The sequence below is a fragment of the Battus philenor genome, unplaced genomic scaffold (assembly GCF_028537555.1).
Source record: "Battus philenor isolate CCGP_79_NKW_IND1 unplaced genomic scaffold, ilBatPhil1.0.hap1 SCAF_1, whole genome shotgun sequence".
Classification (NCBI taxonomy): domain Eukaryota; kingdom Metazoa; phylum Arthropoda; class Insecta; order Lepidoptera; family Papilionidae; genus Battus; species Battus philenor.
This window is the reverse complement of record NW_027181661.1, coordinates 11,563,529-11,583,408: the sequence shown is the minus strand read 5'-3', so window position 1 is coordinate 11,583,408 and position 19,880 is coordinate 11,563,529. Positions and strand designations below refer to the sequence as shown.

At 31.4% G+C, this 19,880-nt stretch overlaps 1 protein-coding gene across 1 annotated transcript in view; it reads right to left on the bottom strand.

Annotated features, from left to right (window-relative positions):
* LOC137933370 (proton-coupled amino acid transporter-like protein CG1139) overlaps positions 1-19,534 on the bottom strand; it is a 32,729-nt gene extending 13,195 nt beyond the window's left edge. The window contains exon 1 of the mRNA XM_068777307.1: positions 19,084-19,534. Within this exon, the coding sequence (XP_068633408.1) occupies positions 19,084-19,143 (60 nt within the window). The 5' untranslated portion in view covers positions 19,144-19,534. The remainder of the gene's footprint in view (positions 1-19,083) is intronic.
* Positions 19,535-19,880: the final 346 nt, after the last annotated feature.

Below are 19,880 nucleotides of genomic sequence, written 5' to 3'. Positions count from 1 at the left end.
CTATTTCTGCAAAGTGTTTTTGCGGACCGTTCAACTATTGAACAGTTTTCATTAATTAATTTAAGTGTGTATTCTGATTAATTAAATTATATATTCTACTTAAATAATGAGGAAATTTATCTGTTTATGTGTTACATTTTATATTATAAATACTTTATTACATATTATAGATAAAAATAAAAAAATAAGACATTGATGTGATTTTTTCAACAGCAAAGTGAGTTGTTAACGTTTTCAGGGAATTTCAAGCTCAGAATATTTCTGTAGGGAAGGGCAATATAGAGACACGCCCTTTTTGTCACGCGAATATTGCCTTAATTGCACAACTGCAAACTTAAGTTGGTAAAGCTACACTCACTTGTTGCCTATTCGTCATAACAGTCTCGGTACTAGGATATCATATATCCGTAAGAATTGTAATTTGTCAGAAGGAGCTAAAATTCTACCAGGATTTTAGGAATACATTCTTCAAGGGTAAATTTTTATCTTTGGATTGTGATAAATTCCTTGGTGAAACGTGAGCATTTCTATCAAAAATATATTTTAAACTAAAAATAATACTTCATTACACGTTTTCCAATACTATTAATTTTTAATTTTGTAATATTTTAAAGTCACCTATGTTTTCTTTTGTGCTCCAGTGACACAAACTTTTTAGACTGATATGTTTAAATAAAATATTAAATAAGTTAAAAGTTTAAAATTACGTGAGTCTAGGGTGTGATTATAGTTTTGATGACGAAGCATCTTGTCTTGTAATCAATATATAGTTCAATGAGTTCATACGTGCTTGTACTAGTCTTTGCAAACTACCGCGTGAGGGATGTGCTTACACATCTATTACTGAAACTAACATTCAATTTGTGCGGGACGTGAATCAAACTTACCAGCAAATTTGTACAACATTGAGCATAGGTATAAATCCATGTACTATATGACCTTCGTTAGTTAATAAAAGTAAAACTTCGTGGAATACAAGTTTAAGGGGCCGAAGAAGCATTAAATGTGTTAGAAAACGTCGTCACCGCCAAAAGGGAGTGGCTCCATCGGCGTGAATTCCGTGACTGTTATTTTCTTGAACATTGTAATTAGGTTTAAATATGTTTGGCATATTGACAGATTGTTCGTCTTGATCGTTCTAGCTTGTGGTTCGACCACGACCATATTGGTAGTCTGGGTTTATCATAAGGAACTACTACGAACTAAACGTTAACGTTTTACGTAACCTGTGTTTTTAAATATATAGTTAAACTTGGAGAAACACGTCTACTATTACTTCACAAAATTAACATCTTTTGGGGCCAAAAGAAGTTAAATACAGCTAAACATTAGTAGCGGTGTAGGTTAAAAGGAAATAAACTAGGCGACAGACACATATCGTGTAGAATTAATTACTAGCCCAATTAAGACAACGATGCCTTATTAGTTTAGACGTTACGTTGCGGAGATCCATGCGCCGTTATTATAGTTTCTTATTAGAATTGTTTCTATTTGTAATCCTTCTTTTCATAAAAACAATTTCTTTTGAACATGTTATTTTTTTCCGATATTTTTCACGAACGTAACATTGAATTTTTAGCAAATTTCTATCAGGGGCGTTGGAAAGTTTGGACGGGTTTCAAAATTCCGCTCGTGACACGTCTAAATTTATTTATGTGATGCTTGTTTGTTTATAACATAAACTTTTTTAGGCGCTGTCATGGCCAGGAATGTGGTGGCGTCTTAACTTGTGGCTCATCATCTTTATTGATGTTGCCAAAAAGTAAATATAAGTTTTACACACGTCGTACATCATTTTAGAGATAAGCTCGAGACGTGATGTCTTTTTAAGAAAACAAATTTCTCTAAAATAGCCATCTATGTACATAATATATTTAGGCAATGCTGTTTATATTTTCACAATGAAAATTGAAACTAATACGGTTTATAAAGGTTGCACATCGCACTTGTATTATTATTGTCTAGTTAATACAATTAAATTAAACGTTATTTATTAGTAATGGTCGTATGACATACGTGATAAACATGCAATTTATTTCGAGAGCATTTATAAGAACGAACATGATGTAATACGGTACAGTTTGCAAAATATTCTTACACCATAACTCTAATAGAGATATAATATGAAGACAAAAAGGGATAGATTATGCCTACATCAAGTTTATAAAAAGATATTTCAATAAAGATACACTTAAATAAAAATAATATTTAAACTAAAGGGTTTATTATTACAATTGATGCTTTAAATAATGATGTAAAATTACATCTGCCTTCTGAATTTTCGTAAAGCAAAAAATTGTAACTCTTTTATTGAGATGCTAATCCATCCTATTATTATTAAACTCATTATAATCAAGGGATAGTAATTACACAGGGATTCAATTATTTTTTCACTCGATATATGTATTAATAAAATGTTCGATTATATGTATTTCGATACAATTTAAACACAAACAGGCTTGGTTTTTCACTAGGTCGAGGTCTTTGAGAGAAGTGGAGATAATATAAAAGTGAATTGAATACACAATCGTACGTTACGGTAGTTGGACTCCGCAACCTTGTGCTACCGGAAATTGATGCTAGTAACGGAAATACTTTTTACAATAATTTTTCTTATGAGATTAGAATAAACCCGTGCAATCTAGTAATCAGCTTCGTCTAACTTTTACATCGCTAACATTTTTATAAATATGTTACAATTTATCCTGTTCTCGTGGGTGGAATTCGTACGCTGCGCTATCCGCACAGTAGTGTCATCCGTATTATAATATTCAACCGTTTATGATAATAATAGAACTAAAACACGGGTAAGAGTAAAAATGTTTTTGCGATATACGTCACTATAGTTAAACCATCGCTAGCATTCAAGTAGTACAGGAAACAAGTGATAACGCACACGCAGGTTATTGGCTAACATATCGCCATTCCGCATTGATTGAATGCCATAATCGGTTTGGCTATAGAGCGCGGAAAGCAATAATTTTACTACGTGCCAGGCGTCCCTAGCTCATGGTTCGTATTTGTCGCTTCCTCATAATACCTATATATAAACGTAAAACCAAGGCTTATACAATTAATTCCTAAGAACTTATGCTCATTAGATCGACATTGAACGTAATCGGATGTTTAAAAGCAATATAATATAAAGAAACCTATCCAACTTTTCCATAATACCAAACATTAGATAAAAATGGTATATTACAAAAAGAATATTTCATCACCATTATCATTTCAGCTGCAGGACGTCCACTTCTTAGGCCTTCTCTATAAATTTCCAACCCGACCGGTTTTTTATGGCCCCCTTATTGTTGCCACTCGTTCAAAGTAAGTATGGGCATAGATTTTATTATTTAAAGGGTTAATAATATTTTTTTTAGTTTTAGTTATTATTTCGTCTTTCATACTTACACTTTTCTTCATTATTCTCAACATGTCTATTGCAAATTCGACGCTGTGTGTCATCTTGTACTTTTTTGCTAGATGCACCATTTTCGTGTCATTTTATAAATGTTAAATATGATTAATTATGTTGGACAGTACTTTTTTCTGCTGTTGTTAAAATAAACTAAATTAAAAAGGTATTTAAGGTATATGAATTAAATTATTAACTATTTCGACATTAACAATTTCTCTTTCGAATTACTAATGAAGTAATTACGAAACCGTTTGTTAGTTTTAAATAATTTTAAAGTAAACACATGTAACAATTCTTCATCAATCGGTAACATTGTGCTGATTCATGTTTGAACCACAATTGCATTGAAAGCCAGAGGTGGTATATTTATACCAGTCTGCACAAACTGATGAATGGGTTGTAAATAACTATTCTTGCACCCACAACACAAATTTGAATCAAAACTACAAGGTATACGTGATTTGTTGACACAATAAATATGTGGCTACATTTTTTAAAATAAATTAATAAAATATCTAAAAGTCGAGTTTAATAAACAACCACTAAGATAAATTCGTCGTTAAAAGATAAATTCATCTAACGATAAAATTTATCGAGTCTTTATGACATTACCAACTATGTACTGACTCATAACGATACCTTTTAAATCATAAGGCTTAGAGGCTTTATATTTGGTACGAATTATATATTTGGTATACATTCCTTTTGTTGAGTAGAGTTCAGCTAACAACGGATTTTATGAAATTCTATCCATCAGGCGGTAGGTATTAAATATAAAAAAGGAATTTTTCAAAGCATGTATATCTTAAAGGTATAAAACTGGGCCAGAATATTTTATTTGGCGTTTTAAAACCAAGGTTTGAATTTTCAGCAAGTATTTTAATTTAGCCAAGAAAAAAATCTAAGCGTATGATTGAATAGAGTCCTAATAAATACATAAAAGCTGCAAAAGAACAAATAGCGTGAGTTCTTCACAATCAGGGAACGTGAATTAGGGAGGGGGGAAATAGCGTTCGTTCTCAGGTGACGTAACTGTCTGAATGCTACCCCACAGCGGCGCCAGCGTTGCCAACAGAAAGAGGGTCACCCTCGCGCACGATATAAGTCTCTGTCGAAAACACACGATAACTATTTTGGAAACGACTTTCAAAGGTCGAGATTTAAATAAAACGTAATAAACCTTTCCTGAACTGGAAGTTATTACAAATATTAAAGTAAATAATTACCTCTGAACAGATATAAACTGATAAACGGTTATTAAAAATAAATAATTTTTTTAAATAAAGTGTGCTTGAGTAATTTATTTAACTTGATTTAAAGAGGCATTATTGAATAACATATTTGGAAAGATCGTTTTAGTTATTGAAGCTAAACAATGTTTTATATAAGTAGGAAAAAGGTTAATTACATTTCTAATATAAGATGTGAATATGACATTAAGTCACGTGCGAAATTGAAAATTTTCTGTCGCCAAATATTCATATTATGTTTTATTTGTAGTCTACGCATTTTGCATACATAGCCATAGTCAAGGACCGAACAAAGACGAATCAAGCTTTATAGCTCTGTAAAAATATTTATTATCACTGTCGTAACAAAAGTTAATAAAACTGTACAGTGTCCACAACGTAGAAATCTCATAATGATATCCCAGATATGACGAAACTCTTTGCAATGTTTTTTTGTATTACATTATATTTGTTGGTCTATGTTTTTGATTATATACTTCTTTAAACTTAAATTAATTCTTTAAATCGATTTATTTCAATTTGACTCATTAAAATGATTTATATAAATGAATTAAGCAGAGGGGTTAAAGTTTTTTGGAAGTTTCAAAAATAAAGATAAACTAAGGATGATAGTTATATATGTACTGTTATCCTGAAGGAATAAACGTAATTTATAACATAATAATACAACTAATGTCTGGACGCCCTGTTTGATATAAATATAACATGGCAAATGTTCACAAATTAAATAGCAATTTGACTCAATATAGTTACAAAAAAAATTGTAAGAACGTTGTCAGTAAATTAGTTAAGATGAACAAATAGGTAGTTCAAAGAAAAGTTCTAACAGGTAGTATGAAAAAATATGACAAAATTCTATAGTATTATAATAAATGTGACCGCTGATCACTCTTGTAACCTAGTCTTGCAAGAAGATTCATAATAGTTTGTTTATGAATATCATTGTCAAAACGTATAAATAAATTGAATAGATGAAGCAATAGGAACGTAACCAAAACAAAAAAATTGACATGATTGGTGATCACTCAACACGTAATAATGAAACAAATTGCATTTGGACTAAGATTATTATTAGACTCTTTTATATCGACAATTACAAAGGTTATTTTTGAGAAAAACATTTTTTTTAAATTTAATCAAAAATAAAAATTATTGATTTTTTACTAACAATAGAGAATGATTATTTTTATACAAGACTATTTAACGTTAAACTTTTGAATTAGTAATTTACGTCTATTTATGCCTAAGCATTTCGTGGGCGAAAATTGTGTGTGTAGGTGCGTCTAAACGCACTAGTGTGCAGTTAAGTGCTAGACGTTACTATATTTGTGCACGTGCGTGTGCCATTGTCCCACACAGGCAAACGAAGCGGTAACTTCCGCGCATGTTGTAAAGTGTGGGGGAACTAACATCGCGTGCCTCTGGCTCATTTACGCTCACTTTTTTAATGCTAAATCTAGCTACAGCCACGTACCGGTCTAGACTTTCTAAACTTGCCCATTACTTCGACTGTATCATTACTTCAAACGATATAACCCAAATGAAATTAACATTTTTTACTAACAAAAACTTTTTTTTTCGTTATGTGAAAATTTATTACTGTAAAAAAGATTATGTTTTATAACAAAAGAAACTTCAGAATGACTAAGGTAATGCAAATAATGCATACAGGACAATGATAGTGATCTAATATATTCGCAGGAGCAAACGAAAAGCTACGCGGTGGGTACCGATCATGCAATCACCACGTGCTCACCGCGTGTTATACCTCGTGGTCGCGCCGGAGCTATTTCAAAAGGTTTCTTTTAAAAAAACATTAGAAAACATCATTATAATCACAATTCATTGCACAGGCAAATAAAACAAAGAGATTAACATCTCCTCATATACATTTATTAACAATTCTTAATAAGTGATTTAATAGAATTTGTAAGATAATAAAATGTTTTATTTTTGTATAAAGACTGTGAAAGATGAACAAACTTTTTATTCATTTTATAATATATATTAAGTGAATTATTTTTAAAAGTATTATATAATAAATGTATTATTCAATACACTTAATATTAATAATAGTTTTATTTAAAAGCAATCGGACATTAAATGAACTGATAATTATTTGTTAGTGTTGTTCAAACTATTTTAAATAAATGTTTCAAATGATTCATGAATATATTATTTTTTACTAAATTTTATTAGAAATCTTTGTTTCATAATAGCCTCTGGGGCAAAAAAATCAAAATCATTGGATAGATTCGATCACTCTTGTTTGACATGGAGTAGGAATATAATTATAAATATATGTTAACTTTAATCACTCTATATTTTTGTTATATAAACACAAATTGCACTTTACTATCATAATACTCAGATTTGTACATTTTTCAAGAATTAATATAAATTTACAATTGTTTTAATAAAATTGAAAATACATCTGTCTATCTGTTATAGTACACTGTGTAAACTCATCAATCGATAATTTAAAAAAACATGGTTACTCGAGGAAAATGTAATTTAGATACGTATGCAAATGAACTAAACGATAAAATTTAATTTTTCATTCTACATTTACAATTAATATTAGATTGCGTTACAATTTACATTGCATTCAATTTCACGCGGTCACGTATATGAGTGGATTATAAACACGAAATCACTATAGCTATCTATGAATCAATGCCCCAAATCACTCAATTAATGTTAGTGATAGATCATATGTCTCCAGCTAGACTGGGATTGCTTCAATTAAAACAAGGAGTTATGTAAAAAAAACGTCAGTTTCAGGTTTTCTATTTTATCTGTTTTACAGTTATCGAGTTATAGATTAAATAGCGTTTGGAATAGATTTAGTTTAATGCGCCATGTTGATATGAAAGCCGCTGTTAAACGTTGCTTAGTTATTAAACAACGATTCCGCAGCGTCTTTTATGCGTTTTTACACAATGCATCACATGTGCCGTCAGCTTTCTCACCGCAGTTCATTCGTATTTATAAACTTAGTGCAGTGAATGTTGACAAATTTATTAACCGGTTACAAGCGGTACAGAGGAATGAAAAATCACTTTTATTTTACATATAACAACTTTGTGAAAATTTCATTTAAATGATACATTGCGGTGTTTTATATATGTAACCAATAGCAATAAATTAAAAGACATGTTACGAATTTATTATGAAAAATAGCTTAAAAACAGTACATATTTTATAAATTCGGTTTACTGTACAATTCAAAACCTTGCCCTAGTATGAGTATTATTAACAGCCTAAGGCGAGGTCCCCTCGTGGGTGCCCTTGAGCTCAGTCACTCCATGGAGCGTTCACCGAAGCGATCTAACAGCCCAACTTCCTAATTCGATAAAACATTAGTATATCGTGACCCGAGCCCAAGCTCTCCCGTGAACACTCTCCTCAAACCCGCGGAATGCCATTTTGGTAGCAGAGATATACCGATAAAAAAACATTAATATGTGTAACAAATTGAAATATTTAGCGTAAAGACTTATATTAAACACCATACTATAATTAATTCATTGTCTACGAGGTCGTAATTGTATTAAATTGTTATAAATAAATTAAAAATATTTGCCGACTTAACACGACGCCACTATCATACAAAAATAGAGTTACTCGTGCTGATATTACATTTCATTCATTTTTATAACTCACGTTGTAATATAGTTGATGGCAAATATATAGTCCCCGTGATTAACGTGTGTTTATTTCTCATTTTGGTGCATCAAAAACTGAAAATAACTATTCGTGCAGCATATATACAGTATTGGTGCAAGTTATAACTTCAGCTTAGTTAAATTTCATGCAGTATATATGTTTTAGTCCTTAGTCGTCGTTTCCTAGCATAGACCTCCCCCAAAGATCTTTAAGGGGGTATACCATAAGCGTCATGCTTGGCAGGCAGGTTGGCGATTGCAGTGTGGTATTATCGTACGCACAGGTCGCTGCTGCCCATCCTCTGGAAACTTGGTTGTGAGCAGCGACAATCCTTTATAATTAATGCACAATGTGCTAATTATATAAGATTGTAACCCGGGAATCGAAACCTCGTCATACGATCTCGCCTCAGTCCTCTACAACTGCTCTACATTATAAATTAACAAAATAATGTTGAAACAAAAGACAAATCAAATTTAGTCCATATAGCATGGTCGTAATGAACAACGATCAATTTTATTTCAATTAAACTATTCCCATAAAACTTCACTAAACTGATGATACTTTTTCACTGTTGACATGTTTCAGAGAATATTTATTTTCTTTTTTACATGCGCGTATATAAAATATCCCGTGTTTAAATTTTATATCGCGTAAAGTGTTCATTGTTTATAACGCAAATAATATAAGTTTTGACATACTTAGCAATTATTAAAAATAGACGAAGGGCAGAAATAACATATATATTATATTTCATTAGCTTTTCAATAAGCATTCGTGTTATCGCTAACAATGATTTCAATACATTTAAACTAAACTTTATCGTTATTCACAGTAAATTTTAATGCGCCAAATAGTTCTATGACAAGGATTTAAGAAAATAACAACAATTCACTCATAGCTGCATGTTTTCCAATTTGTCATAGTTATAAATTTTATGATATGGAACTATTTTCACATTGCTAAATGAGAAATTTAAATTTAATGTTATACACATGATAAAACTATTTCATTGTCGCAGGCAAATAATTTGCGTTAATTCACATAGGTTAAAATTTTAATCGATTATTTCAATTGGAGATAATTTCTATTGAGAGGTCGTTAAAACGCGTGCGTCTTACTAAAGGAAAACTACTAGATGTTACTCGATTAACTAAATATTATCACGTAAAATGTAATTACAATAATTCCACTGTATTATTACAACAGGCTCTCTGTTGTGTCATTTACTGGAAAAATGTCTTATACATTTTTCTACTTAATTACACAATTTACACTGATAAACTAGTTATAATACAAGTGAAACCGCGCTTTAGATGCATGCAAACTACCAAACGCGTGGTACAGTGGTTGTTGTGTAATTAAACTAATAGCTATTTGTATAATAACTTATTTCTTTCATTAGTTTTAGGAAATATTTCTCTTCAAAATTTAAAATACTTCTCGTACCATGTTGTATCATGGTGACATAAATTATAATGGAAAAAAAATACGTAAAATATTTTCGCTGGGTATGTTTCAACTTGTTTAATGGTTCCTATTAATGCTTTAAGATAAAAGTTTTCTTATTAAAAATTTTTATTACTATAAATAGTCAGAAGTTATTTTCTATGTTAAGGAAATTAGATAGAACATGTTATTATGTATGTCTGACAAGGCCTATGCGGAATAGTGCGAGGAAAATGTTGTAATAAAATCGAATACAAAATGAAACTATTCTCATTACTTGAAATCTGGACACGGTTATAACTTTCCGAAGCCATCGATAAATTTTCACTAGTGAAGTGACGATAAGATAACGGTTATCTGGCCTTGTTATATATTATATTCTGTTTCATCCTTCCCTTTACGTAAGCGCTTGATTACATTTATTGCATTAAACTTGATTTGTGTACACGGCATTGCCTTTGACTCCTGATTGTAAGAAAATATATACAATACAAAACAATACCAAAACAACAGTGTTTACAAATAATCGTAATTCTTTTGAAATATTAAAAAAAATATTACTTCTTCATAATCTATTTCTAGTCGAACAATTATTTTCATGACAAAACCTGGTTAATATACTTAATTGAACCATAAAGGCCATTCGCCTTCAAACCGATTCTATGTAAAACAACGACTTTATTCGCTTTACGTAATATACTCCGTATTTAGAAAAAATAATAAATAATCATTAGTAATTTGATGATTACCTGATCAGTGAACCAATAAAAAGATTTTAATCGTATTGTTCATTAACAACTTTTCTCCGGATCCCTACTATATTTCGTTCATAATCTACAGTATGGTATGAATTTCATGTTCGCGTACTAAGAGAGACTTAATAAGAGAAATGAACAGTGGTAACCTAGCCGCAGTAGTCTGATACTTGTGATCGTAGCTTGCGGGTTCGATTCCCGACAATAATAATCTAATATAAACCACACATTGTGCATTAATTGTATTGCTACTTATAATACTTAATTACTTAATTGTACTGCTGCTATTGGATTGCTACTGCTCACAAATACGTTTCCAGAGGATTAGGCAGTAGCGTCCTCTCCGTACCAAAATACCACTGCGATTTCCAACCGGCGATTATAGTATACTATCCCCTATCTATATAAGTTTTGGAGAGGCCTATGTCTTCCAGTGGCCATCTATGGGCTAAAACGTCAAAACGTGTTTTAAACATGAAACGTTATTCATTATTCATATGTATAATGTCTCTTCGATAATTGAAAATTAACGCAAGAAATGGTCGTCTTTGCTAATGTTTAACTTGGATCAAGGTAATGTTTGCACGAGTAGTTTCGATGTGCGCCCTCATTTCTATTTCAAGCGCGCCGAAACAATGGTCGCGAAAGCCACGTAGGAAATTCATTCACTTCATATTTTAACCATCCACATTGCAATATATAGTTTAATAAAGAAAAATGCTAGCTGGGTGTTAAAAAAACATACGTTTAAATGAATAATAATAATTAAAAACTTAAAGAGAAAAAAAACTTAGTACGATTAACAAACAATAAGTGTCCATGGGATAGAAAGACTTTTACAGTATTATAATTTGCTATGATAACCTAATTTACCAAAGACTACATAATACTGTACTTGTTCTTTTGCATAATTAACATATCTAATACGAATAAAATAATCAAAATGTTAATAAATAAAAAGAGGTCATTTGCATTTTTATTTGAGTATTTACCTCTGAAATTGACTTAAAAGAAGTAAATGTCTTATAGATTCAATTCATCTCATTCACGGCAATGATTTTTACGGTTAGCAATTTATACAAGACTGCGGACTCGTAAGTTACAGACCGAAGAATCGTGGTTAACAACGTATAAGGGGTAGCAAAAAGGAGACATCCGAGGGTTACTTTTGATGGTTGAACCTGACCAATAGAAACCTACAGTCTCAGATGCACTCTTTTCCAGTCGCAACTCTTCGCTTAAACCGAACCGTACCGCAAGAGAGAGTCATTATTATTAGTGAGTCAAAATCAACACTCGAATTGCTATCAAATCAAAAAATGTAATCTCAATTGCAAAGCCTGTCAAGGGTGACCTATGACAGATTAAGGCAAAGAGGCTTTTCTGGTTACAGACCGATTGTGGTACCGCAGAAAACGAGCAGACAGCCACATGGCTCCAAGCTATTAAAAAAATAAACGATCGTTAAATTCTTTAAAGAAAAAACATGGAAGAGTCTGTCGAAACATCTAAGGAATGATACGACACTTTTACCTCCGGAGAAGTCAGAAGAGTCAAAATACCATAACAACTAGATTGACCCACACGTTATTGTAGTTTGAACTGATTTCCCATTGACTTTTAATTTTTTATGCCGCATTTTAATTACATGTATGGTGTGATAGTCATCTCGGTGTATCCGTTAAGGTAAAGAAATGCATTCTGTGTATTTGAATATCACAATCTAATGATTATGACATACAAAGTATCATTGGAACTACGACGTCTCATCTCATCTAATTTCAGTTACTAAGAATAAAAAAGGGGTATTTTGCTCGTCGTAATGGTTAGGCACCTTTTTGGTAATATGATGCACTCACTACGTACAATTTATTTGCACCCCGAATGTCATAGAAGTTTATTAAATTTATCTTTTAGTTAAGATGACATTAAAGAATATACGATGTTCAGTAAATCTAATATTATTAACTCATTAATAATTACACCTAAAAACAGTTGACTATTTTAAAAAAAGTTAACAATTTTCTCTCTAATTAGTTACCTTATTAGTTTTTAAGATAATAATTGAATTCTATCTATATCGAAATAATATCTATCCTTAACTTTGAAACATGTAAATAATGTTTCCAATATTTCTGGCCATTATTGTAATATCAATTTACTTCTAATTATAAAATTATTTTATTGACCAAAATTCCTTTAGTAAATTCAAAATAAAATAACCGTTTTAGTATCTTAGCACTAGAACACTTCCAATTGTTCATAACAACACAGCATATTTGTTCCTTCTATGAAATAAACATGTTTAACAAGAATTTCGAATTCTAACCCACAACAATGTAAATAAAAATTTATGTATGATTTTAACAGAAATTTTTTAAACAATAAATGAATTTAGATAATCTCTTAAAAATCAAAAATTTCTTCCAATTGTGAAGGTTAAAGGTTGAAATTGATTTTATGGGTACGTAAATTGTATCGTTAGCTAAAAACCAAATGCGAATTGTATAAATTTTAGTTGTAATTAGTCGTGAAATATCATAATATTATTTAATTACGATCTATGTTAGCGAATAAAGCTTGATTAATGAATGGCACATTTTGAAATGTAGTTATAATTCATGTGAAACTATAATAATAATTTTAAATTTACTTATGTTCTCTTAACAGGATCGCTTGATTTTTATGTTTCAAAACAAGCCCAGAAATTATCTACAATTTACCGCATCTTAGTATGGAAGCAAATACTTCAACACTAATTGCTCAACTACGTCTTTCATAAGTTTCTAAACTTGACTCGTTAAAAGTAGCCTCATCCATTTTCGGCAGATTTTATATGTGTACCGTATACCGTAAACTGTGGACTAGCTACTGAACCAACTAAGACATGAAAGGCGACTCTTTCCATTCTCTAGCGCCATGACAAATCGTTCAGTTTCGACCTCTATTCCCATTACACACGCATCATTCATAAATCTTGTGAATGTAGACATTCTTTATAATTAATTTAAATCGTATCAAAGATAATACTAAGTTAAAATGTATAATATACTATTTTTAAAACGTGTTTCTGAGAATCATTATAACAGTTCGAATAATTAGAACAAAGAAGGAAAACGGTTTGTGGCCTGGCCAGAGCCCTCCATAGTCGCCGTAGTCTCCATTTTCCGCCACGTTATCGACTGTGCTTACTACACGAACGACGAAAAGGACAAAAGGGCAAATTTGTCAGAAAGCCAATGTACTCTTCTTCAGAGGGTGTAAATGAATACATTCTCAAAATGGCGATACACCATAGAAAAGCTGAGGTTTTGATAACCTTAAAAGAAAATCTTAATAAGTGCGGAATTCACACATTTTTATTATTTAAACAAAAGAGATGGACAAACATTCTTAACTGTCAGTTATTCAACACAATGGTGGTGACGAATAGTAAGCAGTGCAGACTGGTTATAAAAAAAAAACGGTGAGCGACATTATGACTGACGGTTTAAATATGTATGCAAAAAGTAGTAATTGAAGTATATTATTTATTTGAATGTGCACTTTACTAAAAAGTTGAATTAGTAGTACCGTACGGTGGCCTACTTGTATTTCTTTCGTCATATTTATCAAAGAAATTTTCAAGAATCAGCGGTGGAATCGCATTGGACTCGGTTGACTTGTCGGATTTGATTGGTTTCGCGTTATGGAGACGTTTAACTTCTTCGTCCCGGCGGCCAGTTCTGCGCTCCTTTCCGCAGGTCTATGTCGCCTACGTTCCATCGTCTGCGGATCTCCTCAATCTTGGGTTCGATTTATCGATTTCTCTATAAATCGTTAAGCGACCGCGAGCTTTCTCCTGAGGCTCGGAAATAAAATTTAATTACTCTTACTTAAAAATATGCCAAATAAGAGAAAACAGTATAAAGGATCGGATAATGTGAATATGAAAAACATAGCTACTGTAAAAAGTCTGAAGCGCCGTTAAATAAATTAAAGTGTTAATACGGACAGGCAAGTGATTGGGTAGTTTATTTGGACTATAATGTAATTTGAATATTTGCGATCCAGAGGGGTTACAAAGGTTACAGAATAATAAAATAGTAAGTTAAAAAGGGGCTCAAAAAGATGTAGCGGTACAAGTATTGTTGCTTTAGTGTGACAATCGGGATATGAAAAATGGTCAAAGTATACAAAGTTGCTTGAGGATAATTCAACCAGCTCACATTTAAGAACAATTTATTATATATATATATGATTTTTTTTTAAATTGCGAATTATTTAGTGTTTTTTTTTTTACAATTTATTAACACTTTACGGCGTTTTAGTCTAAGTTACAAAAATATACTCTATGGACACGTTCAAAGTGCCGACGGATTTAAAATAAATGTACACATTTATTTAAAAAAAAAGTTGAGTTTTGTTGATATTTAAACCGATTAAGTTTTTTGTTCTATTACAATTTCTCATGAAGTGCGTATTTACGCAATCAATCTTAATGTTACGACATTTATCATTATTTTCGTTGAAGTCTTTTCGTGTACTTATCTTAGGAACATGTTTGTTGTAATAAAACTTTCATAATTATTAACAATAAGTACAGTGTAACTTGCTCTCGATGTACATTCAGACAAGAAAACTTTTTGATTTAACCTTTTCTCTGTAGAGGTTTTTTTTATATCGATCAGCAATTGGGTTGAATTGTTGTTAATGTATTATTAGGACGCAAACGTCTCGCGACAAACTCTCATTGGAAATAAATTGAGCCCATCTATTTCGACATAGTTCAAAATGACTGATTTTAACTTTATATAAATAGAACTGCGATCGTTACTATGCATATTTTATGTTAATGTTCTTTGGTCGTGTGAGTCATATAATATTTAAATTTCTTATGGGGGTTTTAATGCATAAGCAAACTTATTAAACTTGTGTATTCATGGTCATTTCTTCCCTTTCTTTCACAGCTGTGCATTTGAATAAATGTCCTTTGAACGTTCGAGACGCGGGTGCCGATAACAGGCTGGAGCGGGAGCCGTTTGACTGAGAATTCTTTTTGAATGAATGTGCGTATGTGTGGATAATTTGTGGGGGGCGCCATGAGAAAAGCGTTTGTGTGGGTAAGTCGCGGGGCGGCAGCGGGGCGAGAGGGGAGAGGCGCGGGCGCGGTGAACGGGCGACTCAGTGGAAATTTCCATTGCCCAAGAGCGCGTCGATTTTACAATTTTAATGTTCAGACTCGGAGCGAGCGAAGTTACCCGCCGCCGCCACCGCCTGTTCTATACTCTTCGCACCAATTTCGAGGCCGAGCACTGACGTCGACGCGGGCGCAAATTTTAGTTTCACGCTTCGATTGTGAACACTTTTTTACTTCAATAAAGACTACATTTATCAGACACGGTTTAAGACTATCAAACTCTTGTTAAACCAATTGTTTTTAATATTTCTTTGTGCTATTTACGTATTATCACATTAATAAGTGTTATTGAAATTAATAGGCCAAAATCATGTGTCTGGCTCAAATATATTATATTCCGTTTTACGCAAGTAACCATTGTTATTCGTTATACAAAAATGTCAATATAATATGAAGTCTAAATCATTAACTCGAGATAATATTGATGGTGCTACAATGTCATATAATTAGGGTTAATATTGTAACTATAAAAAATTATAGAGTTATTAACAAAAACGTTCACGGTCCCTTGTGTTGCTGAACATAGTATGCTGTTAGTTTTTTTTAAAAAAAAAGTGTGTAAAATGTATACTAAAACAATTCTTAAAAATGAACACTTGTGCAGGTTAAACTTGGTATATTCATTTCATCCTCTTAAACCCATCAAATATATTTATTTGACTGTTTTTATTTTAATCTCGTTCGTTTTACTTCTGTCTCTAATTCATGCATAATATTCCGTGTACGTCGTTCGATAACAAGTTTAAAGTAATAAATTCACGCTTTAACTAACCATCCTGCCACTGTGTACTTATATGAAACGCCTCGACCTTGTAAAAACCCATAACTCTATTGTCTAATCTAATAGTAAAGTAAAGTAAAGCAATTTAAAGGAAAATGAAATCGAAGACATCATTACTAGTGACGGGGTTTTCCCTTGAAGTCTAGGAAGTCATAAGTCGCTTCTGTAGCGACAATATCTAAACTAAAGTTACATCATTAATCACTAGGTGAACTATATGTGTGGTACAATCCATAAGACAACAGACAAAGTGAGTTTTCTTAATAAAACAATTTTATTACATGCATTGTTTTCGCTAGCCATACGTTTATGTACGAAGAAAATGGAAAATGGAACATTTTACCTAACCAAAGTTTATTATAAGCATGCGACGAAACAATTATGAGGCGTTGTAACATAAGCATTGCTATTGTCCGCAGACTTTCGCAGAAGCAATCACCATAGCGTAACTGACAGAGGTTACAATTTCAATTCAGACACCAACTGAACAATGCGGGTTGAAATGGTCCGCGAACAAAAACTCAGGACTTATGACAATGTAAACTAATCATTTTCGATGAGACTGAACACAAAAGGCTTAAACGCTTTATATTATTTACTGGTTAACTACGGCCAAAACGTAAAAGTATATTAAAACTGTTTTTTTTTTTGCATCCGCCTTATCGTAAATATTAATGAATATAAAAAATATATATGTAAATAAAAACCCGACAGTATTTTCCACTATTTTTTATAATTAATTCATACAAGTCCTATTTTTATCGGTAAGTCAATCTAACTATCAATAAAGTACACAATCAATCTCTTTTTAATCCATAATTACATATCTGTACGAATTTCACAAGACATGCGCACGAAAGAATAGCTGCAGTAATATTACATGAAGACTGTTTTTATAGGTTAATTATAACAATCAAGTGCTACAATTGAAAACTGGATTCGACTAGCTATATGATTCCTTTACTTTAGACATTTAATCCTTTTAATATTTTTAAAATTATTCGCTGTTATTTGATTTCCTAATCTAAGAAATGAACAATAAATTATTAAATAAACAGATTATTCCTTATTCAATAAATTAATAATTAAAAAATTACAAATAGTGTCATTATTAAATAAAAGAGTCAAATCACAGCGGATAACTTTAAAAATATTATAAGGATAATTTTTTTAATGTAACGGAAATACTCGTGTATGAAATATTCAAGCATTTACCTTATGTAACACTAGCTGTATGTCCTTAGGCAGCAAGTTAAATAATACAGAGCAATTTTATTGTTATTCAAATTACCCTTCAATGGGTAAAATAACTTCAATTAGAGAGTACAGTTTTCAGCCTCTTTTCTTATTGAAATTTTTATTATAAAACGTACAATATTCCCTTGCTAGATTTACTTAATTTTTCATGTACCGTGTAAATTATGGAAAAAAAAATTTGTGTCAGCGTGGTTAAAAATATGTATTTTTAATTAAAAAAATATCATATTATTTTTATTTAACTTAATTTGTTTTTAGTTACTATTTTGTTAGCGTGTTATTTTTCATTGACTTTAAAAATCAATTACCTTATTTAGTTTTCCAATTACTTAGAAATGCTTTTACTTTGTTAATAAAAACTTCATTGTGTAACAATGGGTGGGAGGTTTGAAATAAGATGAATAACTGTATTTTAAACGCAGTTAAAGTAATAATATTTACATTACAAATATTAAAACTTAAAAAAATTATCGTTTTCATCAAAATTTAAACTATTAATTCGTCATTTCAAAAGTTTAAAACTTCGATTAAATAAAAAAAAATCGTAAACCGTATTTCATATCCATATGTCGACTGTAAATAAGCAACTTTTAAAATTTATTTAGATTAAATGTAATATTATTCATAAGTGACAGGATTATATTGGCGTATTCCTATATAAAATAATTTCTTTACATGCTAATTTTAATAATTAGGATTACTTAGGTCCTTTAATAAATTAGTTCGGATTTGATTTCATTTGCTCATACTTTTTGATAGATCCTAGACAATAAATAATAAGAACATATCAATTAAAATAAATTAGGGATAAATTATTGTTTTCACTAATATCAGAATCAACTAATCCCCGGTAACGTGTGGAGGACTGGTCTTAAATACAATTAACAATTTACAAATGTGTAATAAAATATCGAAATACACCGTAACGAAAAGGACATAACGCATTGCCGTGCGAAACGAACACTGCTGATAATAAATAATCGTAGTTATTTGTTATTTATAGTTAAATTGGAAATTATTAATTGCAACTCTACATAAATATATGGCGTTAGAAAACAGCGAATGTAATCGCTATGTTCAGTTGAAGTCGAATTTCAATGATCCCAATTTGAATTTTGACTGAGTGTTAGGTTAACACGTTCGGTATGACAGTAAAATTAATATATATTTGTACTATTATAAATAAATAATTAAACTCGCAAACATTTCATTCGGCTCTTTACCTAAAGATAATCGCACAGCACCCTAAAAAGTTTTTCAGTCATAACAAAAAAAAAATGTAGCCAATTTAATAAAAAAATATATAAAAAGCAACAAAAAAAACTTACCTTAAACACGGCAGGAGCTAACGGTATAGCAGCTTGATTGTGTAGATGTTTTTTCGACATTTTTGCTTCTTTTTATTTTCCACGTCTAAAGCAATTTATTTCGAAAAATACAACAAGAAGCGGTCTTCTCGTTAATTCATTAGCTTTAAAAACAACTAACGAAAAACTATATTAAACTACTCGAAATACTGAAAGCAACTTGCGTCACGGACTTTTAAAACGTTTTTCACGCTACAACTCTTCCAGCGAATGCCTGTCGGCATATAATATTAAAAAGATGTAAGTATAGTGCTGGTCGTTAAAATTAAAAAGTTAGAGAAGTTAGGGAGCCACGTCGGCACCAGAACGTCGTACCACGGATGCGGTCAAATCGCCAATGAGCGGGTTGGGCGAGTTCGAGCGTGCTTCGCGGAGCAGTAAGCCGTCGCGTTTGCGTTCTGTTGTAACGGGGGCCGCGAGCAACGAGCCATGTTCAGACTATGAGACAAAGGCACCCAGCCCCGCACTTTAGGTTCGCCTACCATTCACCCGCTATACAACTCATCGTCATGCGAACCTTCGCTGCCTACATCACATATTATATAAGTCTTTGCACGTAATCTATCTAATATAATAAGTGTGCTAATAAATAACAACTCAACTGACGTCTTAAAATAGTTTCAGGGGGAAGACCTGGAATAAGATTCGGTAACCTTAACAGTAACATATTATGATATATTGCGTTGACAATGAGAAGTAACCTTTTCACAGTCTGTTAAATATAATCCTGAACCCAAACTCTAAACGCTTGCCCTATA